Genomic DNA, 22576 nt, shown 5'->3' on the forward strand with positions numbered 1-22576 from the left:
AAAGTGAGTGCCGCGCGAGCTCACTTTTGACCAAAAACAAAGACGAGTTGATGATTCGGAGCAGTGTTTGAATATGATCAAGCGTCATAAACCCGAGTTTTTGCGTCGAGATGTGACAATGCATGAACCCTGACTCCATCGTTTCACTCCGAAGTCCAATCGACACAAGATGAACCTGCTCCAAAGCGTAGGAAAACGCAACAGTCGGCTGGCAAGGTTATGGCGTCTGTATTTTGGGATGCGCATGGAAAATTTTTCATTGACTGCCTTGAAAAAGGAAGGACCATCAACAGCGACTATTACATAGCGTTATTGGACCGTTTGAAAGACGAAGTCGCCGAAAAACGGCCGCATTTCAAGAAAAAGAAAGTGCTGCTTCATTCCAAGACAATACACCGTGTCAAAATCCATGAATTGGTTTTCGAATTGCTTCCTCATCCATCGTATTCTCCATATCTGGCCCCCAGCGACTATTTCATATTCTCAGATCTCAAAAGAATGCTCGCTGATTTTGTATTGACAGTTCGCAAAAATTATCGACCAAATCCATACCATAACTGGGAACATGCCTTCAATGTTTCCCATTGCATGTATAATATTCTATTGAGAAATAAAACTTTGTTTTCTGAAGTTGAGGAAAGGCAAAAAATTATTGATGCATATTCAAAAATAACACTTCATACGTTTTAGATTAAAACACTCATTATTGCATGTTTGTGCCATGATTTAGATCATGGTGGGTATACTAACAACTATTTACAGCTTACAGATGACACATTGTCTCAGCTCTATGACGAATCTTTCTTAGAAAATCATCATTATCAAGTTGCCATGACCATTTATAAAGTATATATATTTCTATTAAATTATGTTTTAATATTAGATATGTTAAAATTATAGGTTTTTCCATTTTACAACATTTCGGAAAAATTATGGCAAGAAATTGCTGCAGAGATGAAACAGTGCATAATAGCTACAGATTTAGCGAATTATTTCAAAGTGCGCATGAAATTGCTACAGTTACATAATAACCAAGGGCTTGATTGGTCCAATAGACATCATAGGCAACTATGTAAAGCAATAATGATGACAAGTTGCGATTTATCTGGTTCTTGTAAACCTTATATGGTCGCTAAAATTTTAACAGACAATGTAATAAGTAAGTTGTGTTTTATAAATGTTTAGCATTAGTTAATATTACCCAGAAATTCATACTATTGAATAAAGAAAAATCAACCTTCCTGCTTAAGTCAAAGAATTTTTAGAGGAATTCTATAATCAAGGAGATAAAGAAAAGGCAATGGGTCTTACACCATTATCTCTGATGGATCGTGAAAAGTCTGCATTGATACCAGAAGACCAAGTAAATTTTTTGACTATTATAGTTCTACCTTGCACAGACCTATTAAAATCAGTTCTGCCAAATTGTTCGGATTTAAGTGATGAAGCCACGTATGATTACATTATATTTTGCTTATGTATGATTATGCAAATATTTTTAGATTACTAAGAAAAACATGGCAAGAGATCATAGACCTAAAAGGTCAGAAAAGTTGGAGACAAGATGACTCTGTAGTAAATCCTATAGAATAAAATATATATTTGAAATCTGGTTTATATATAATATATGTAAATATATAGTTTAAATATGAATTTAATAATGTCAACTTCTTGGGTTTTTTCATGTATATAAAAAGTTAGATTTTAGCTAGTAAATTAAGATGAAGAGCTTAATATGGAGTCCGAACCACGGTCCTCGGCCTGGGCCTGGTCGCTAACTAACTTTAGATACTATCTCACCCTGGTTACTGGTGTGACTAAAAACTCTAGTTTAGATCCAATAAATTTTGAAAGGTTTAAACATAATTGAAAAAGTATTAAATTTTAAATATTAAAAATAGGAACTATGATTTCTACACATTGCTGTTATCGGGATTACTATCGTTTTTGCTGATTTGTATGGAATATATTTCAGTGAACTTAATTCGTTACTGATGATAAATATAATTATTTACAGGATATTAAAAATTAATTAATATATACAAACGGGATTTTATTAGTTTTGTCTATAAGGACCTAGAATTTGTAGAGGTTTATCTTCTTTGATACTGTTACTATGTTTTGATAAACTTTTAGAGTGATTTATTTGTTCGCGTCTCTGTGTAGTATAGTATTTCTAGCATGGTAGTTCAAATGTCAATTGAAAAGTACTCAGCTTGACCCATAGATGGCGCTACTAGAATTAAATACATATGTTTTTAAATTAGCCCTAACCCTCAAAAGATGCGTGTATAAATTTGACAGCTGTCGGATCATTAGTTTGTGAATTATAGCATTTTGAGTGAAGCAACTTTTGTTATTGTAAAAAAATAGATAAAAAGAAATTTCGCGTGTTGATAAAATATTGCTTTTTGAAGAGAAAAACTACAGTTGAAGCAAAAACTTACCTTGATGCCGAGTTTCCGGACACTGCCACAGGAAAATCAACCATCAAGGATTGGTATGCTAAGTTTAGACGCGGTGAAATGAGCACCGAAGACGATGAACGCAGGGGACGCCCAAAAGAGGTTGTTATCGACGAAAACATTTAACAAATTCACAAAATGATTTTGAATGACCGTAAATTGAAACCGAATGAAATAGCAGACATTCTAAAGATATCAACTGAACGTGTACATTATATCATTCGCGAATATTTGGATATGAGTAAGCTCTGTGCAAAGTGAGTGCCGCGCGAGCTCACTTTTGACCAAAAACAAAGACGAGTTGATGATTCGGAGCAGTGTTTGAATATGATCAAGCGTCATAAACCCGAGTTTTTGCGTCGAGATGTGACAATGCATGAACCCTGACTCCATCGTTTCACTCCGAAGTCCAATCGACACAAGATGAACCTGCTCCAAAGCGTAGGAAAACGCAACAGTCGGCTGGCAAGGTTATGGCGTCTGTATTTTGGGATGCGCATGGAAAATTTTTCATTGACTGCCTTGAAAAAGGAAGGACCATCAACAGCGACTATTACATAGCGTTATTGGACCGTTTGAAAGACGAAGTCGCCGAAAAACGGCCGCATTTCAAGAAAAAGAAAGTGCTGCTTCAGTCCAAGACAATACACCGTGTCAAAATCCATGAATTGGTTTTCGAATTGCTTCCTCATCCATCGTATTCTCCATATCTGGCCCCCAGCGACTATTTCATATTCTCAGATCTCAAAAGAATGCTCTCTGGGAAGAAATTTTCGTTGAATAAAGAGGTGATCGACGAAACTGATGCCTATTTTGAAGCAAAGAGCAAATCGTACGACAAAAATTGTATCGAAAAGTTAGAGGGTCGCTATAATCAGTGTATCACCCTTGAAGGGAATGATGTTGAATTAAAAAAAAATTGCCAAAAAACTGTGTTTTACTGTGGTAGGCCGGGGACTTTTCAATTGTTTTACTTCCTCCATTACAATTAGGTTGAGTTTTTTGGACTTCAAATGTTTCTTCAGATTCATCTGAGACTTCCGGAACTTGTTAGGCATTAGTTATAACATTAGCATTAATGATTGATGTTAAAAATTCTCCGTGAAATTCTTTGATTTACTTGAATAGGCGTATACTGAAGACTTAAGAGTGTTTTTTAGTTACTTTATTATTCAAGAATATGTTCAAAGCGACTGTCTGAAGTTATATTTTCAATTTTAGTTTATTTTTTAAATTAATTTCGCAATTAAGTTTAAAAATGCTATCGAATTCAAGCTCTAAATAGTGTTACTGAAATAATTTTTCTTTAAGGGGACAAGGATGAATTCAGTATCCAAAACCTTGTATATATTGATGCTCTATGTAGTTATATATTTTCCGAAAGATTATTTGTTAAAGACGGCGAGTTTTATGATGAAAATTGAGACACTAATTAAGAATTTATGAGACATAGGTGGTGTCATAAATGAACAAAGGAAAATTGCTTTTTTTTGTGAATTGACTGTAAACAAAGATTCAGAGAAATGTCTCTTCGTTCGATTTCCCAGTTTTTTGTCGGGATTGTCTATCGGTGGTGATGAATCTAATCTGATTAGGGATAACAGTGTGATTTGGTGGATGGTTTTGGGTCTAAATAATGTTTGTTGACCTAGATTATTTGGATGACTATCTGATATCTTGACTTTATTGGGTGCTATGATGAGTCTCAGAAATGATATTGTAGACTCATCTACTTGCGGCTTTTCTTTATATTTCATTTTTTATGTAAGTGAAAAGTTTTCTTCCAAGGCTACCACAATGTTGCAATATTAAGATGAACAAGGGACAAGGATGACTGGATGTGTATATATATACAGCATATAAATAAATTTATTATGAGTAAATATTACATATGTATTTTTGCCTATAACATATAAATTATATATCACTATACATACAAATTTATTTTAAAGCATAAACCTAATTATTTTTCAGGATTGCTTCCTTATTTGTGAATATACTATCAGTAAAAAATAGAAATATACAGAATCAATATCATCTGATACCATAAATTTATATAAAAAAGATAAAATAGTGAAGAAACTATTTATCAAAGAAAGAAAAGGTATTAAATATAATATTCTATATATGTAACGAAAGACAAATGAATCTTATGAATTAAATTAACAATACACATCATCTGGGGATTATGTATTACGGATTTTTCCTGGAACATAATTTTTATCAATGGTGGGTTCCTGTAGGAACATGTGTAGACATCTTTCATTCTGAGCAAGAGGATGTCCAGCAATTCTAAAATAGAAGTGATACCTGTAAATGTCATTCTAAAATAATTTTAAGAATATGCCTACTTATTTATGAAAACTTCTAGGCCTTTCCTTCTTTCTTCAATGAAATCTTCTTCAAATATACCATCGTCATTTCGAAATGGCAATTGTCTTTTCCAAGCTTTCCCTGGCAATGGTGGTACAACAATTTTACTATCACGCTCTAATTCATTTCTCAACCATTCAAAATCGCTGTACCGTCGCCTTACGCTTGATTCCTTTACTTTGAATACGGGCAAATTTGTCTGTGTTAAATAAAACTAATTAACAATAAAATAAACATGATTGTAGGGGGAGGATACATCTACTTTTATATACTTATTACATTTTTCCATTTATAATACTTACTCTCATTTTCACCTCATAATCCGTAAAACGTTTTTTGCCAACCCCTATTGTTGTAACAGGATTTACTACATCGATTTCTAGAAAATTTGCAGGGGCTGCATAGGCATCGTCTAGGGTTTGCTTTTTAACGTTAAGTCTTCTCGTCGCTTCGACTGTAGTATCTGATTCCGCCATCATTTTGGTACTTCTTATTTCTATGGATTTTTAAGTATATTAGAATGTATGTTTTTATAAGTCTACGGATAACTTAAAATTTGTATTATCACATTAAATTGTCGATACAATATATGACAGAAAAACTGACAGCAAAAGTGACAAAATAGGTAAAAATATTTGCAACTTTATATACACCTATGACGTCATGACACACAAATTGTTCATATTTATTTACTTAAAGGTTATTTATATAATTTATTCTACTATTTTTAGACAACACTATAAAATGGAAGTATATATATATATATATATATATATATATATATATATATATATATATATATATATATATATATGTATGTATATATACAATTACTTCTCCAATAAAAATAACTTGATGCATTGACAGATGAAATGTCAGATGGAAATTTTCAAATCAAAAAAGTAACGACCATTTCATATCTGGTTTGTCGTTCGCTTCGTGTATAGTAAATATTTTGTTTTAATTACCTGTTGGAAAATGTCTCAGTTTAAATTTTGGAATGATGTGAATAGTCTACTAAGTTTGGATGGACCAATAACAAAAGGACCACAACCAAGATGGGAAAGAAAAAAGACGAACAATCCACTTTCTGGTAATAGTAGTTTAAATTCATCTAAACAGCGCTCTTTGTCATCGTCTTGTATAAATACTTCAAAGACGCCATCAAAGGAAAGCGATAATTGTGGGTTGCGTAGTAAAACTCCTTCAAAGACACCTTTGGTAAAAGCTAAAACACCTACGCCCAACAAAAATGCTAGAACTCCAGGTGGTGATAGGTTCATTCCCTCAAGAGTAGCAAGTAATTTGGAATTGGGTCAATTTAAGCTATCCCAAGATGAAAATGAGCCTGTTAATCCTACAGCCAAAGAGCTACAAAAAGTTATTAATGAAAATATACCAGGTTGCTCTAATGCAAGTCGTAAAATTCTCTCATATAAATATAAGGCTCCATCAGCACCAGAAGGCTTTCAGAATCCGATGAGAGTGTTATATTCACAAACTAAGACTCCGGCATCTATTAGAAACACTAATAGACATATACCACAAGCTCCAGATAGAATTTTAGATGCCCCAGATATTGTTGATGACTATTATTTAAACTTAATGGATTGGGGTAGTAATAATATATTGGCAGCAGCATTGGGTTCAAGAGTGTATTTATGGAATGCAGGTAAATTTATTTTGACATGTTGGTTTTTAAATGTTTTTATTATTTTATATATTTTAGGAACAGGAAATATTGATCAACTTTTAGAACTGGAAGGCAATGATTATGTATGCTCATTAGCCTGGATCCAAGATGGGGATTGTCTAGCTGTTGGTACTACAGAAGGTACAATTGAATTATGGGATTGCTCAAGATCAAAGAGATTGAGGATAATGGATGGGCACTCAGCAAGGGTTGGCTCTTTAGCATGGAACTCATATATTTTATCTAGTGGATGCAGAAGTGGTCAAATAATTCATCATGATGTCAGACAGAGAGAGCATATTGTAGCTACAATAAGTGGTATGAAATTATTCATTTATATTGTTTTATTTACTAAATACTTACAATTGTAGCACATACTCAGGAAGTGTGTGGTTTAAAATGGTCTCCAGATCGAAAATACTTAGCTAGTGGAGGCAATGACAATGTCTTAAATATTTGGGCTGCTGTTAATGAAGGATATCATTCAGAAATAACACCATTACATGTATTTACTCAACATCAAGCTGCAGTGAAGGCATTAGCATGGTGTCCGTGGCAACCACATGTATTAGCAAGTGGTGGTGGAACTGCAGATAGACATATTCGTGTATGGAATTGTAACACAGGAACATGTATTAATTCAACAGATACAAAATCTCAGGTTTGTGCATTATTATGGGCTGAAAATTATAAAGAATTAGTCTCTGGACATGGATTTGCCAATAATGAGGTGAATATTTGGAAATATCCTGCAATGACAAAGGTGATAATTTAGTTTTCTTCATGTTGAGGTTTTATTAATGTATATTTTTGTGGTCATAGGTTGCAGAGTTAAATGGCCACACAGCTAGAGTTCTCCATTTAGCTATGTCTCCTGATGGTACAACTATTCTTTCAGCTGGAGCTGACGAGACTTTGAGATTATGGCAGTGTTTTGTCAAAGATCCTGTTAAAGCAAAAAGCAAAGAATGTGCTGTGAAGAGCAAGCCTAGTGCATTGAAACAGTGCATCAGATAAAATAAATAAGTATATTTAAAAATATTTGTTATTTGACTGCCACATCTTGTGATTTATATTACATATTTTGATATAGTTTTCTACAGTTGTACTTTACGTTTCTTAAGTTTAATTTAATAAAGATTTTTGATACTCATTTTGTATTTTGTCTTATTTCCCCCTTGTACTTCATTTGAAACAATTGAAAGTTTAATAAATGACTGTTATTACTTTGTTAAATGTTTCTTGAGCAATCATATTTTATTCCTATCGTAAGATTCATCAGTATTTTTAACCTTCAAGCAGTCACGTGACGTCTATTTGACCGTAATCAATAAATTTTCGCTAATAACTCTCATCGCATGCATATCATGTCCTAAGTAGCTTATCATGATTTCATTATCTACGAATATATAAAATAGTTTACTCTTACTTTCGGTACCCCCCTTAACGCACGGAACAATTGTTTTAGACCCGGCACTTGCCTGTCGTTGAAAAAGTTACGCGCAAAAAAGGTTATTTTTTAGAATATTATAAATTATTGCCATATTAAGCGTCTTATCTATAAAATGAGTCGTTAACCGTTAACACTGAGTTTCATAATCGACGAAATACTACAAGAAGATGACGAGAGTGAATCAGATATCAGTGACCAAGGGCCAGTAACATCTGACGAATATTTTCAGACATCTCGAATTTAGATGAAGAGAATTTGCCTCTTTTAGAAATAACTTGGTGTTTTACGGGACGTTTATTTCTGAGAATATTATTGAAAAACATTGCAGATGTCACACGCAAATATGGAGGATTTATAGGGTAGTGATAGGATAGGCCTATTTTTTATTCTTTGATATCAATGAAAAGAGTAACATTTCTCTCTCTCTCAATCTGTTTAATTCACCGCGGAGTGCAGACGTTGTCTTCTGGTCATAAAAAGTGAAAATCAGTCTCAACTATTATAGGATAAGAACATGATTTTAAACGTAAAATTTAAAATGTATTGTTTACAAACAAGGCTCTATCCTCTAGGAATTTTCATTCTTAATTTCGGAACGATAAATTGAGCGAGTAAAATATGAGGTGCGTAAATTTAAATTAAACATATAAATTTTAATTAACTTATAAATGATTATGTACGGTTAATTTCAATATATTATAGCTAATCCACAACACCTTTCTGTCGATTTATCAATGGAATCACTCACTCTTCGAAGTAAAGATCATCTGCCAATAACTGAAACCCTTCAAATGTCAGAGTGGAATATCGTTACAAACAAAAAGCGCTTGAGAGGTCCGGAAGAATAAATCGTCTGAAAATAAACAAAAATGAGCGATTATTGGCTTCAAAATCCCATCCAACTATACAAGGTTTCAGTGCCTTGACGTAAGAGACAGAAGAAACCCAGAACAACAAAAGAAACCACCCAAAAATAATTCCCAGACCATCCCCAATAATAATATATAAGGTAGGTATTTTTTACCATCTGCATGACTTGCTCAAGACAATATGTTATAATTACACAATAAAAACAATCGGATCTGAAACAATGAAGATTCAAATGTTTGACCCTCAACATTTCAAAGTGTTAATAAAAGGAAATGAACAATAGAAAGACGTCAAATTCGACCAAATAAACATATTTATGAGATTAAATATCTGGATCACAATGTCATTATATGTGAACCACCATACACAAAAAGAATAATCCTACAATGCGCTAGAATGTGTGTGTGAAATAGTGTGAAATGCGCAGGAGACTATGCGACGAATGATTGCACGCACAAAACACGTGACGATAAAGTAAAACGCGCCAACTGTAAAGGTGTCCATATTGCAAATTATAGGGGATGCCTAGTCAATAAAGCGTTGTAACAAAAACCTTATAGAGATTTTATTTTATTTTAATTTATTTTATTAAAAAAAACTTAACTCATCTAATGCACCAACATAACATCTTCGTATATCATACACACACGCAGTAACCAACAGTCAGATCCAACCTAATACGCAGACAAGGCCAATCACCACTGAACCTGTAAGTACTATTAGTAAATTAGAGGAAATGATGGGTAAACTTATGGAGCAAATTAGTACAATACTGAATTTACTCACCGTGGTCGTTAAATACAAAATAGCTGTTTGGAATGCCAACAGACTACAGCAACATGCCAGAGAGCTTAAAATGTTCTTATATGAATAAAATATCATGATGGTATCCGAAAGGCATTTTATGGATACTAATTATTTACGGATTCCGAAATACAAGCTATAGTAGACAAAACACCCAGATGATAGAGCACATGGAGGAACACCTATAATTAAGAACAACAAGGCAGAACAATGTCACGGTTTCTTTAAAGCGCTAGGTAATAGATTCATTGAATTCATGAGACTACAATGCAAAACATGTAATGTGGGGTTCTAGATTAATAACGGATTCAAACTTTAAAAGGCGAGAATTGGTCAAAACGATGAAGGCACAAAATCTACAGCATATCTCTACTGGTGAGCCAACATATTGACCGTTAGGTAGAAATAAAATTCCCGATAACATAAACTTTTGTGTTACAAAAAAATATTAACACCAAAACGTCATCTGATCATCTGACGATCATCTGATCACTTACCATTAACAGTAAACTCAAATATTATCATCAAAATAAAACCATCTTCTTTGCATAACTCTAAAACCAACTGGCCATTATTAGAAGAGAAACTAGATAGTCTAATATCCCTAAATTTACCTCTCAAAACTGAAAGAGATACAGAAATAGCAGCAATAAATATAACAAAAAATATATAAGAGGCACCATGATACGCAACTCCTAATAGCGCGACATATCAAAAGTTTAATTATAGAAAAGGGAAAACTGCGAAAGGCATGGCAATATAGAAAAGGGAAAACTGCGAAAGGCATGGCAACAATTTTTTTTATTACTCTGCGTGATTCCACAATCTGCCCTACTGGCAATAAGTATTTCTTATGTCTATATTATATATACATGGCATGTAGAAAATCACTTCATTAAGCAATCTTCTTTATAAAATATTATCTTAATTAATTAGTTCTTTCAGCTCTTTTATTGCTCTATTAATTTTTCTTTTATTCTCTTCAGTCCTTTGCTGTTGCCAATTTCGTAGTAACTTTTTTCTGTTATCTTTTTCTATATTGTACATGATATATGTGTATTTTTTCTTGGAAATGTTTCACTATTAGGAGTCGCGGAATATGCTGCCTCCTATATATTTTTTGTAAGGTTTATTGCTGCTATTTCTTTATCCATTTCAGTTTGTAACGGTAAGTTTAGAGAGATGTTTCGGTCTAAGTTTTCTCTAAATGAGGGCCAGTTAGTTCTATTATTGCACAGAGAAGGGGGTTTATCTTTGATGGTAATTTTTGAAGAAATTTTTACTATTATTGGTGAATGATCAGAAGACAGGTCGAAACATGATTCTGCATGACACTTTTTATATCAATATTTTTTGTAATATGGAAATCTATATTATCTGGTTTTTTATTTTTGTCTGAAGGCCAATATGTTGGTTCACCTGTAGATATATATTGTAAATTATCTGTCTTTATTGCTTTTAGCAGTTCTCTACCTTTTGAGGTTATTATTCTTGAACCCCACATTAAATGTTTTGCATTGTAATCTCCTCCGGCTATAAATCTATTATCTAGCGTACTGAAGAATTCTTGAAAGTGTTCTGTCGTGTTGTTATGTTTGGATGGGCAATAAATCGCAGACATTGTTAATGGTCCATGGACTTCCTCTATGGTTATACTGGTGGTTTGCAGGAAGTCTTTGCAGAATTTTTCTTTTTTTCGAAATGCTTTATATCATCTCGAATTATTATGGCTGTACCGCCATGTGTTTTACCATCAGGGTGATTTGTATGATAAAGTTTATATTTGGGAATTTTCAAATAATGTTTGTCCGTAAAATGTGTTTCGGAAACCATCATAACGTCAATATTTTGTTCAGTTATGAACATTTTTAGTTCCCTGGCGTGTTGTTGGAGCCCATTGGTATTCCAGACGGCGATTTTGTAGCTAATAGCAAGTTTGCTGACGACGGTTGTAAGTAGACCAAGCATCGTACTCATTTGATCCATTAGTTTGGCCATCATGTTTTCTAATTTAGAAATGTTGCTGCTAGTTTCAGTAGGTTGTGATATGATTTCTCGATTTTGTGCTGAACCATTTTCAACCATTTGAGCATAAGTTATGTCTCGTTGACTTGGTCTGGTGAGTAGACTGGTAGGTGTGGAATGTTTTTGTTGCTGTTGATGTATTTTTTCTCTTAAGGCAGGATAGAATTTCTGCTGTAGTTGCTTGTGAACTGCGCAACGCTTGTAGTTCGCTGAATGATTTCCGTTACAATTAGCACATTTCACTTTATCATCGCGAACTTTACGAGTACAATTTCCTGTTTTGTGTTATGCATATTTTACGCATCTAATAAATGATTTGCGACAGTAAGTCATTATGTGCCCGTGCGCTATACACCTTGTGCATTGTGGTATAATTCTTTTTGTATGTGGTGGTTCGCATTTTTTGAGAGGTTGAGAGAGTTCGCAGAGGTTTTTTTGTCGTGCGATGTCGTATATTGTGAACATTTACGACCTCGAGGCCTTTTTCAGCTAGGGCTACCTTGATGGTGTTAAAGTCCGCCGCGTGATGTAATCCTTTTAACACGAATTTAAATGTTCTCTTGGATTTTGGCCTGAATGTATGGTATTGGGTGTTTCTTTCATCTAATTATTTTACTAGAAATTTAAAGAAATTATTTTTATTGTTTCATAGCTCCCTGTTTTAATTGTGTAGTTCATAATGATGGTTTTCAATAGGTCATGGATGTGTTTTATTACTCCTACCTTATAGACTGTTATTGGTGGTGGTTTGGAAACAACTTTTGCAGGGCCTGGTTGTATATTCTCTTCAATTTCTTCCGACAGGTTGCTAAAGCTGTTTTTTGTCTCTATTGGTTTCTGTAACCAATAGTCAGTGATCCTTGTTTGTTTTCTGGCGATTTCTTCTTCTGGGCTTCTCAATAATTTTTTGTTGATGACTGTCCATTCTATTTGTGGGGTTTGCATTATTGCTGATTGTTCTAATCTTATATCATAGTGTGCAGGTGATTTGGTTGAATCGCTATGGTTTGCCATTTTTATATTGTTAATATTTTATTTTATTTACTTCCAAAGATAAAAAATAAAATAAATACATTGTTTATTTCACGCACTTCATTTTCCACTCAAGTATTATTTTCTGCACTAATTTTTGACCAAAATTACTATAAATGAATTTCAAAAGGACTGTTGTAAAATAAGGGAAAATAATTTTAAAACACTAATAAAAATTAAATGCAGTCTTTTTGTCTGGTCACGTAAACACGTATTCACTACACTTTAGGTCTGCTGAGAGACGGATAGCCGCATCTGTCATGCGTTTTTAACACTCAATTAAATAACCGTAATAAAATACTGTTTTTTTTTAACTAAGGTATCTTTCTAGAACTTGGAGTGTATTGAAAATACGTCTTAACCCTACGAAGGTTGGAACCGAACTATATGGCAACAAATAGGAACAGAAGAAAACAAGAGAAAATTCAACAAGGCAACAAAAAAGCTGAAAGAGCTAATAAATAACGAACAAAATCAAGGAATTCAAAAATATTTAGAAAACTAAAAGCCAACTGATGCAACGGAATATTATCTCTGGAAAGTAACAAAAAAGGTTAAAAAGCATCAACAACATATTCCACCCGCTAAAATTGATAATAATACCGGGACAAGGAATGATAAAAATAAAACGGAAGTTTTCTCTAAATAAAAGTATTTAATAACCGTACCCGTCTGAAATATCCACAATAGAAGAAAATAACATAGTTGACTTTCTTAACACTCCGTTTCAAATATATTTGCCACATGAGAAATTTACTGTGAAGGAAGTAAAACTCAATGCTGCAAAAAAAATCAATGCTAAAAGCCCCTGGCTTTGACTTAATTACTGGAAGAATCCTAAAAATAAAAAATTCTAAAAATCTCAGAAAAGTGTATGAAATTAATAATGTTTATATTTAATGCCATGCACTTGGAAAGCGACTCAAGTCATTAATATTCTAAATAAGGGAAACAATCAGCAGACGTCTTCACTTATTGTCCTATAAGCCGCTTACCTGTAATCTCTAAAATTTTTGAAAAGCTATGCATTAAAAGACTCAAAATAATCATAGAATAGAGAAATTTATGCCAGAACATGAATTTGGCTTCCGTTATAAATACGGAACAACAGAATACATAGATCGTTAAAAAATATTGTCCCGCTGCGTTTCTCGATATATCTCAAGCCTTCGACAAGGTGTGGCACATTGGACTGCATGTTAAATTGAAAAAGCTTGCCCCATACATAATTTCAACTAATTAAATAATACCTCACAGACAGATATTTTATTGTGAAACAGGGTGATGAATACACTGACCTGCATCCAATATATTCGGGTGTTCCGCAGGGCAGTGCACCAGTTGTGTAATGCTGCAGCAGACGTAGTGAAAAGGTTAATTATACTAATTTCTGCCATAGGACGAAATGTAACGATTGACATTTGGCATAGGAGTATTTCTTTGGTGGTATTTCTAATATGAATATTGTCGAATAGATTGTCTCGTAACTCGACGAGTAGGGATGCAAAATATTTATATGTAAGAATTAAGGGTGGGTAGGTGGTATTTGTAAATAACACTAAACGAATGTTCACATGGCCATTCTGTGCGAGCGTTCAAAGATTGCAGATATTTTTCGACAAGTGCGTGCAAGCCCTCAAATTCCAACCCCTGATGTTCCAATTCCTGCCACCACAACCACCCAAGCACCCACACCACCAGAACCCCAATCTCCATAGGACCCACGCTCCTCTCAACCAGCATCTATCAAAGTGATTCAATTCCCTAGAATATAAAGTCATGAATTCGACTGAAAAATCAACTTTATCAACAAGCACGAACTACTCGCGATTTAGCGGACAAAAAAGTGGCCTTGAGCGCCTGGCAAGCTGAGAAATGTAACCCATTTTTCGATAACCAGTCGGTCGGCGGTCTTCATCCTTCTGGCGGCTCACTAAAAGTCTTGTGGGGAAGGCGTTAAACGAACTCCTAGCTACCATGATATGTCGATAATTTAGCTTAAAAAACTCCCTCGTAAGCAGCTCGCCAATTGGCCAACATTGTCAATTCTATTCTGAGGTTGCAAAATTTCCCCACCTTTTAGAAATACGCGGTCATTGTAGTCATCCCCAAAAATAGGGCCAAGTCTTTACCCTCCGACTATAGACCCATCAGACTTCTATATCAGTTCTACAGCAAGACTTGCTGAAAGAGCAATTCTATACGCTTTCGATAACCTCGATTATAAATCCATATGACCAATTACGTGTCAAATATTCAGCTGTTTATCAGCTCCATCGTCTGGAAACAAAAATTCACCTAGACCTTAACCGACGTGATATACATGGTTCTTTTGGACGTAACCAAAGTCAAGTTTTGGCACGAAAGCTTGGTGGTGAAATGCATCCGACTTGATCTACTCGAGGACCTAACCGCTCAAATCAAGATACTTTCTCTGGCTCCACATTAGATCTCTCCTGTACAAGATGCTGATTCTTTCCGTAGTTTTGTACTGAAGTCTCTGCCTCCAATGACTGTTTCAAATTCGTTACACCTCACCAGGTAGAACATCCCCAAAACTTTCAAAATAAACACATCAGGAGAATCCTTAATACCCCCTGCTTCGTCACAAATTCCGCCACAGACAAGCTCTAAATGCGCCATGGTTTCACAGAAATATTCAAATTAATCTAGAAACTGACACGCCCCTCAGCTAACCCCTCAAACTCCCCAAACCGTTCGAACTAGCCGCCTAGGGTCATCTTAAACAATTCTTAAACTTAAATGAAATCAGCAAGGAAAATAATCAGCTGGTAAATGGGTCCAATAAAAAAATTCAATAAAAATTCGTACTCAAATTAACCATTCTCATCTGCAAACAACAAAAAACTACAAAATATCATTTTTTTAAATAATTAATTCAATTTTGGTAATATTTCATTAATGATCCAAGTTTTTAGTAATTCTTATTCTATAAATGCAAAGCGATGGCAGATCTCAACATTTCAAAATACAAAACCACTGTGGCAAAGCATCTCGCATTCCAACCATGCAAGTGCAAGGCGTAGTCGGATTTCTATATTTCAAAATAAAAAATTACGGTAGTTAAGCGTCCGTTAACGTTAACACAAATACAAAGCGTAATTGGTTTTCAACATATGTAAATCATAATTGATATTCAACGTTTCAAAGTACAAAACTAGAGTAGCGAAGCGTCTCGCATTAAACCATGCAAATGCAAAGCGTAATTGGTTTGCAACTTTTGTAAATATAAAACTACAGCGGCAAAGCGTCCCACATTCCCACCACGCAAATACAAATCATAATTGATATTCAACGTTTCAAAATACAAAATTACAGTAGTTAAGCGTCCGTTAACGTTAGCGCAGATGCAAAGCGTAATTTGTTTTCAACATTTGTAAATATAAAACTATAGCGGCGAAGCGTCCCAAATTCCAACCACGCAAATACAAATCATAATTGGTATTTAACGTTTACAAATACAAAACTACAATAACGAAGCATCCCACATTAAACCACGCAAATGCAAAGCGTAATTGGTTTTCAACATTTGTAAATATAAAACTACAGCGGCGAAGCGTACCGCATTCCAATAACGCAAATGCAAAATATAGTCGGTTTTCAGCAATACAAAATACAAAATTACAGTGGTTAAGCGCCCGTTAACGTTAGCGCAAATGCAAAGCGTAATTTCTTTTCAACATTTATAAATACAAAACTACAGCAGCGAACCGTTCCACATTCCAAACACGCAAATATAAATCATAATTGGTATTCAACGTTTCAAAATACAAAACTACAAAAATTCAAATGCAAAGCGTAATTGGTTTTCAACATTTGTAAATATAAAATTACAGCAGCGAAGTGTCCCGCATTCTAACCACGCAAATGCAAAGCATAGTCGGTTTTCAGCAATATAAAATATAAAATTACAGTAGTTAAGCGTCTGTTAACGTTAGCGCAGATGTAAAGCGTAATTTGTTTTCAACATTCCAACCACGCAAATTCCAAACCACATTCCAGCGTCCCGCATTCCAACCACGCAAATGCAAAATGTAATCGGTTTTCTACATTTAAAAATATAAAATTACAGTAGTTAAGCGTCCGTTAACGTTAACGCAAATGCAAAGCGTAATTGATTTTCGACATTTGTAAATACAAAACTACAGAGGCGAAGCGTCCCGCATTCCAACAACGCAAATGCAAAGTATAGTCGGTTTTCAGCAATACAAAATTACAGTGGTTAAGCGTCCATTAACGTTAGCGCAAATACAAAGCGCAATTTATTTTCAACATTTGTAAATACAAAACTACAGCGGCGAAGCGTCCCGCATTCCAACCACGCAAATACAAATCATTATATTCATCATTATATATAGTGGCCAGCTTTAAAACTTTATTACTTATGTTTTTTACGTTTGTTACGATTTTCAACAGTTCCATTTTATTATTTTAATTATGTCTTAATTTGACAATAATTTTAAGGGTCTATAAAATTATTGTCAAACAATGTTGTTTGAATGACAATGTTCCTGTGAATAAGGTTTTACAAGTTCGGGATCATAACTAGATAATACTATAGTTTACTTTTAAAACTTTTTTACTCACTTATAGAATTTTATTGCTTTGGTAAATTTATAATGAAAATAATTTTTTTGTGTCGCTTTCAACGATTTTATCCTCATTTCGCGACTATGCATTTGTGTTTTTACACTTAAAACAAACAAATTACATGGACACACACAAATCTTTATACGCATAATTTTGTTTTATTAATCTCCTTGAACATCAAAAAACTGCCCGTGGGCAGTAAGTATTATTATATGATTTCAGCTATGTAAAATAACTATTCTGACACTTCAGTAAGTGATCTACTGTACAGCTTATAATCTTTATTCATTTATGTTCTTTTTTGCGGTTGGTTGCACAAAACCGATATTTTTACAGTCAAATTTAATAAATAATCCAAATAAAACCGACGCGCTCTAAAAATTTAAATGTTAAAATGCGGAAAAATGGAGAAAACTAGACTGAAACATTTCATATAAATCTTACTACTACGCAAAACAATATTTTATTTAATATTGAGATATTTTAGTATTTGCGAAATCTAGTTAACAAAAAAAAATTAGTATGAGTGTGAATTAGGCTAATGGATTGCAGACTTCAGATGAACGGCAAAATCTCAATATTCAGCTGACGGCAAATGTGTGAATCGCCCACGATACCAACGCTTATTTTCCCTATATGTAAATACTAATTTAACATATCGGCAACGTTGCAGTCGGTCTGACGTCATTTTGACTTCGAATGACAGAGGTTTAATGGTGTTTCCATCCGCTAGTGTCTTTTTCTTTCCATATTAGGGGTGGGCTAACGATAACCTTATCGATATTATTTATATATTTACAAATAATAATTAAAATATTAAAATATTAAAAAACACAGATATTTTTGGCCCAATATACCAATATACTTATTTATCTATATTTGCCACTATTTTGACCAGCAGTTGAAAGAAATTACCTAAAGTATTATCGATTTGTTTACCGGATATCGTTATATGTCTCCGGCAAACATCTCTATATTAAAGAATCAAATCATAAATATATTTATTATTTTATTTTATGATATGGTAAATGGTTATTTATTTCTATTATGTTTTTATTATTTTATTATTGTATTTTATACTCTATTTTTCTAAGAACCAAAATATAAAATACTTTATACTACTTATTCTTTGAGCTGAAGAAGAGAGAAATATATATTATAAAAGAAGAGAAACAGGTATTGATGGTTATAACCTTCGATTGTTGATATTTGTGTAATTGTTAATCTATTTTAATTTTTTATAATCGATTCCTGCCATGGGTTCTAATAAACGTAGGAAAGGAGATAGGTCATCATCATCTTCATCTTCGTCTGGTAGTAACTCTTCAACTTCAGAACATTCGGAATCTTCTAAAAGGAAATATAAAACAAGAGAGCGTATCGAAGAGAGTAGCAAAAGTACTTCAAAATCATATAAAAAGAGGTATTTATTTAACTAGAACAGTAAAGCATATATATGCTGGTTCATTTCTTACTGAATTTGTCGTTTTTTCTAGGACTGGATAAATTAATTATACATCCATAATATTATTTTAAAGTTAAAACATCAAACCTAAATTTCTAGAACACAAAGAGCACCGTCAGAAGAAAAAATGCTTCCCAGGCATGAACATAAGTCAAAGAGATCCCGCTCTCGGTCTAGATCATATGACACCAGTAGTCGACATAGAGACAAGTCTCGGTCTAGAGATCACAAGAGGGAATTGGAGAGAGATAAACATGGTGGAAAGCGAAGTTCCAGAGATCGAGGTGGAGATAAGGAAAGTAGGAGGAACTATTCCCATGGTGATGTTTACCATTCTAGAGATCGTTATGGTAAAAGAGGTGATTTTCATAATCAAAACCATAGAGTTAAAAGTTATAGAGATAGAAGGTATTTGTTTTGTTATTATACATCTCTATTATTTATATAAGTATACATTTTCTTTTTAGGGAAAGGAGACATAGAAGCAGGAGTAACTCTTTTGATCATGTTAATGCAAAATGGGGCAAAAATAACAAGGATGAAATTAAGGATGTAAAAAATGAACCTCAAGAAAAGCAGAAACCAAATTTTGCGTTATCTGGTAAATTAACAGAAGAAACAAACACATACAGAGGAGTTGTAATAAAATACAGGTTAGTATATTTGACTTTAAGATAATTTAGAGATGTTTATAACTTTTAATTTCAGTGAACCTCCAGAAGCCCGAAAACCCAAAAGAAGATGGCGTTTATACCCATTTAAAGGAGAAAAAGCATTACAGACGCTTTATATTCACAGGGAGAGTGGTTATCTTATTGGTAGAGATAGAAAAGTTGTTGACTTGCCTGTTGATCATCCTTCATGTTCAAAACAACATGCTGCTCTACAATATCGATTGGTTCCTTTTACTAGAGAAGATGGTTCATCTGGTAATATTAACGTCCATTACATTACATTCTATCATTAAAAAGTATTTTTTAGGCAAAAGAGTAAGACCATATATAATTGATTTGGATTCAGCCAATGGAACATATATTAATAACAATAAAATTGAACCTAGAAAATATGTTGAGCTTTTGGAAAGGGATGTAATCAAATTTGGATTTAGTTCAAGAGAGTATGTATTGCTACATGAAAATAGTAAAGACGAAGCTTTAGATGATGATGTAAAAGGTGATGAAGAGGAGGTCAAAGAAGAACTAGAAGTCAAAGAGGAAGCTCATTAATTTCACATTTGTATTTGGTGTTCTTTTTAATGAACAATTTTATGGTAAATATAAATAAATAGCAATGTTATATTTGTTATGATTTTTACCTGTTTACCTAGAACTGTTCTGTATAATTTAAATTTTTTATCTTAAAGATTTTTTATTTTTGACAAGTATATACTTTTTCATTTGATGATTTGATTCTATTATACATTATATTTAATATTTGCAATTTTTTGAGCATTAAAAAAATTTAATTAATTACATTAATAACATTATTTTTTGTTCAGGAGTAGTATAATAATGTAAAAATGTATTAAGAACATTTAATTACCTTTAAAAATAAACTGGTTTCATAATTTATTTAAAATAAATAACCAATAGCCAATGTTAGAAATATTTTAAATTACTCTAAAACTACATCACATTTTCACTTACGTTATTTACAAACATTTACAAGTTCTTACAATTGAAGGTTACATATTTAATCTTCTTAGAGTTTATGTAATACAAAAGTCTGAAATAGTACAATGTTTTGATATCATTAAAATTTTCATGCATGAACAATTATGAGTATTTCTTTACCTACACATAATACACTGAAATATTGTGTATTCATAGATTGTACAATACTGAAAGTATATCATGAATATTACAACTGTCTAAAGTTTTTGCAAGACATATGATGAATATTTTATTTCCGAATAAAAGTGTACAATTTATACATTTTATAATATAAAACATTTAAGTATTGCTTATTTTTTATCTTAATGGGTATTAATTTTTATTACATCTAAAATAGGAACGATTTTTTTTATACTATCTCTATATTTTCTTACATTTATATTTGGAAAACCCTGAATTAAATGTTTACTATGCTACCCTACGCTATTTGTACAAATCAAAAATATTTCTAGAAACTATTCAACAATTGGTAAAAAATTGAGCTTTATTAAATTATTTCATAGAAATAATTAAATTTTATTACTGTCAGTTATTGGACTCAACTTTTCCCACATAATGTATAATTAACAATATCCTTGCTAGAATCAAGTTCATTTATTTGATTTGGAGTTGTGGGTGTTATTGGTATTTCTTCATCGGCCATATGGCTGGGTACTTCATATCCATCATTTTCTAACGGGGTTGATTCTTGTTCTGTATCATAGAGAAGCTCCAAATACTTTGGTAATTCTCTGATGGTCATAAGATTTTCAGGTACTAAAAAAGGTATTTTCTCTTTACTAGCTTCATCATGTTCGTCATTGTCACTTTTCCATGAAACACCTGATAAAAAGAAAATTTCATTAGCCAGTTAAATTCATGACAAGCAAAACCATAGTTCATTCAGTTATATTGTTCACATATATGCATTTTTATGTAGTATGCATGTAATGCAACTAAAGATGCACAAATATAGAATTTAATTATAATTAATCATGTTAATAATATTCATGGTAAACCTTAATAAACAATAAATACCTGAGTTGTTTTCATTCTCATCAAGAAAATATGCAGCATTTGATATCCCAGCAAACACTGTAAAGCATGATACAAATATCATGTTAGTGTACATGCACAAGCCATGTTAGTGTTACTATTAATGTTGAGTGTTTTTTTATCTTGGTAATAGTATGGTTAAGAAAAATATGATTAATAATACATTTACATATTATTCAAATGAAATTGTAATGAATTATTGAGAGTGATTATATATATATATATATATATATATATATATATATATATATATATATATATATATATATATATATATATATATATATATATATATATATATATATATATATATATATATATATATATACTTACAATCAGGTACAGTACTGATATATTGTGTATGTGCTCCTGTTATTGGGTTCCTGAGATGGTCTCTATGAGCACCGTCGAGAATCTCCAAGCAGTATTTAAAAGTAGGTCTTTTATCGGGTTCAAATTCCCAACATTGTAACATTAGTTTGTATCTGAAAGTAGGACTTGCTGTAAAATTAGGTTTAAAATATGTTGTAAACGTACAATTCTTCTGGGCAATCTGTAGGCTTTCCTAGTCTACCACCACCTTTTACATAATGCAGGACTTCCAGATTACTTCTCGCCTGATAGGGTTGTTGGCCAAGGGTCATTATTTCCCATAAGAGGACACCGAAGGCCCACACATCAGACTGACAAGAGAATACACCGTCTAGTAAAGATTCTGGAGCCATCCATCTGAAATAAATAATGTAAAATAAATATTTTCACATTTAATTAGTGTAAAAATATTTTTTACCTAACTGGTAACAGACCCTCGCCCTCTTTTCTATAGTAATCATTCTTATAGATATCCCTGGCAAGTCCAAAATCACCAATTTTTACTATTCTGTTCTCACTTTTTACTGATGATACTAAACAATTCCTACAGGCCAAATCGCGATGTACGAAGTGCATTTCTTCCAGATATTTACATCCTTTGGTCACATCCAAACACATTTTCAGCAATTCAATTAAATTTAGTGTAGGGGTGTTATTCTACATAAAAAATTAATAAGTAATATACATAATTTCATAAATGTTGAT

At 32.7% G+C, this 22576-nt stretch overlaps 5 protein-coding genes across 10 annotated transcripts in view; 3 read left to right on the forward strand and 2 right to left on the reverse strand.

The window, feature by feature from the left end:
- The first annotated feature begins 539 nt into the window (after positions 1–539).
- Positions 540–1613, forward strand: LOC143190113 (putative 3',5'-cyclic phosphodiesterase pde-5). The gene is made up of 4 exons (XM_076394218.1): positions 540–846; positions 901–1159; positions 1266–1452; positions 1503–1613. The coding sequence occupies exons 1-4, from the start codon at positions 832–834 to the stop codon at positions 1591–1593; spliced, it is 552 nt and encodes a 183-aa protein (XP_076250333.1). The 5' UTR covers positions 540–831; the 3' UTR covers positions 1594–1613.
- A 2705-nt stretch (positions 1614–4318) lies between these two features.
- Positions 4319–5442, reverse strand: Snx3 (Sorting nexin 3). 2 transcript variants are annotated; one of them, XM_076394220.1, is made up of 3 exons: positions 5141–5442; positions 4817–5037; positions 4319–4757 (listed from the first exon to the last, which is right to left on the reverse strand). In XM_076394220.1, exons 1-3 carry the CDS (start codon positions 5315–5317, stop codon positions 4652–4654), a joined length of 504 nt encoding a protein of 167 aa, XP_076250335.1. In that variant the 5' UTR covers positions 5318–5442; the 3' UTR covers positions 4319–4651. The 2 variants fall into 2 exon arrangements, with proteins under 2 accessions (XP_076250335.1, XP_076250334.1); XM_076394219.1 differs by having other exon boundaries at positions 4817–5052.
- A 228-nt stretch (positions 5443–5670) lies between these two features.
- fzy (cell division cycle 20 protein fzy) lies at positions 5671–7684 on the forward strand. The gene is made up of 4 exons (XM_076394222.1): positions 5671–6510; positions 6568–6849; positions 6903–7294; positions 7354–7684. Exons 1-4 carry the CDS (start codon positions 5817–5819, stop codon positions 7546–7548), a joined length of 1563 nt encoding a protein of 520 aa, XP_076250337.1. The 5' UTR covers positions 5671–5816; the 3' UTR covers positions 7549–7684.
- A 10812-nt stretch (positions 7685–18496) lies between these two features.
- Positions 18497–20087, forward strand: LOC143190117 (smad nuclear-interacting protein 1). Of its 2 annotated transcripts, none has more exons than XM_076394228.1 (5): positions 18497–18749; positions 18891–19199; positions 19259–19444; positions 19500–19720; positions 19773–20087. In XM_076394228.1, the coding sequence occupies exons 1-5, from the start codon at positions 18583–18585 to the stop codon at positions 20015–20017; spliced, it is 1128 nt and encodes a 375-aa protein (XP_076250343.1). In that variant the 5' UTR covers positions 18497–18582; the 3' UTR covers positions 20018–20087. The 2 variants fall into 2 exon arrangements, with proteins under 2 accessions (XP_076250343.1, XP_076250344.1); XM_076394229.1 differs by having other exon boundaries at positions 18609–18749; positions 18823–19199.
- Positions 20011–22576, reverse strand: part of sev (receptor protein-tyrosine kinase sevenless) — a 54992-nt gene continuing 52426 nt past the window's right edge. For 3 of the 4 annotated variants that reach the window (XM_076394226.1, XM_076394225.1, XM_076394223.1), the window contains exons 23-27: positions 22290–22528; positions 22037–22228; positions 21833–21984; positions 21482–21538; positions 20668–21286 (exon numbers count right to left, since the gene is read on the reverse strand). In XM_076394226.1, the coding sequence (XP_076250341.1) occupies positions 21003–21286; positions 21482–21538; positions 21833–21984; positions 22037–22228; positions 22290–22528 (924 nt within the window). In that variant the 3' untranslated portion in view covers positions 20668–21002. Of the gene's footprint in view, positions 21287–21481; positions 21539–21832; positions 21985–22036; positions 22229–22289; positions 22529–22576 lie in introns of all 4 variants that reach the window. The other variant, XM_076394224.1, reaches the window with a different exon arrangement.

This window comes from Rhynchophorus ferrugineus, unplaced genomic scaffold, assembly GCF_030347505.1.
Source record: "Rhynchophorus ferrugineus isolate W39M unplaced genomic scaffold, kcgeb_rfMv2 rfM2, whole genome shotgun sequence".
Lineage (NCBI taxonomy): Eukaryota > Metazoa > Arthropoda > Insecta > Coleoptera > Curculionidae > Rhynchophorus > Rhynchophorus ferrugineus.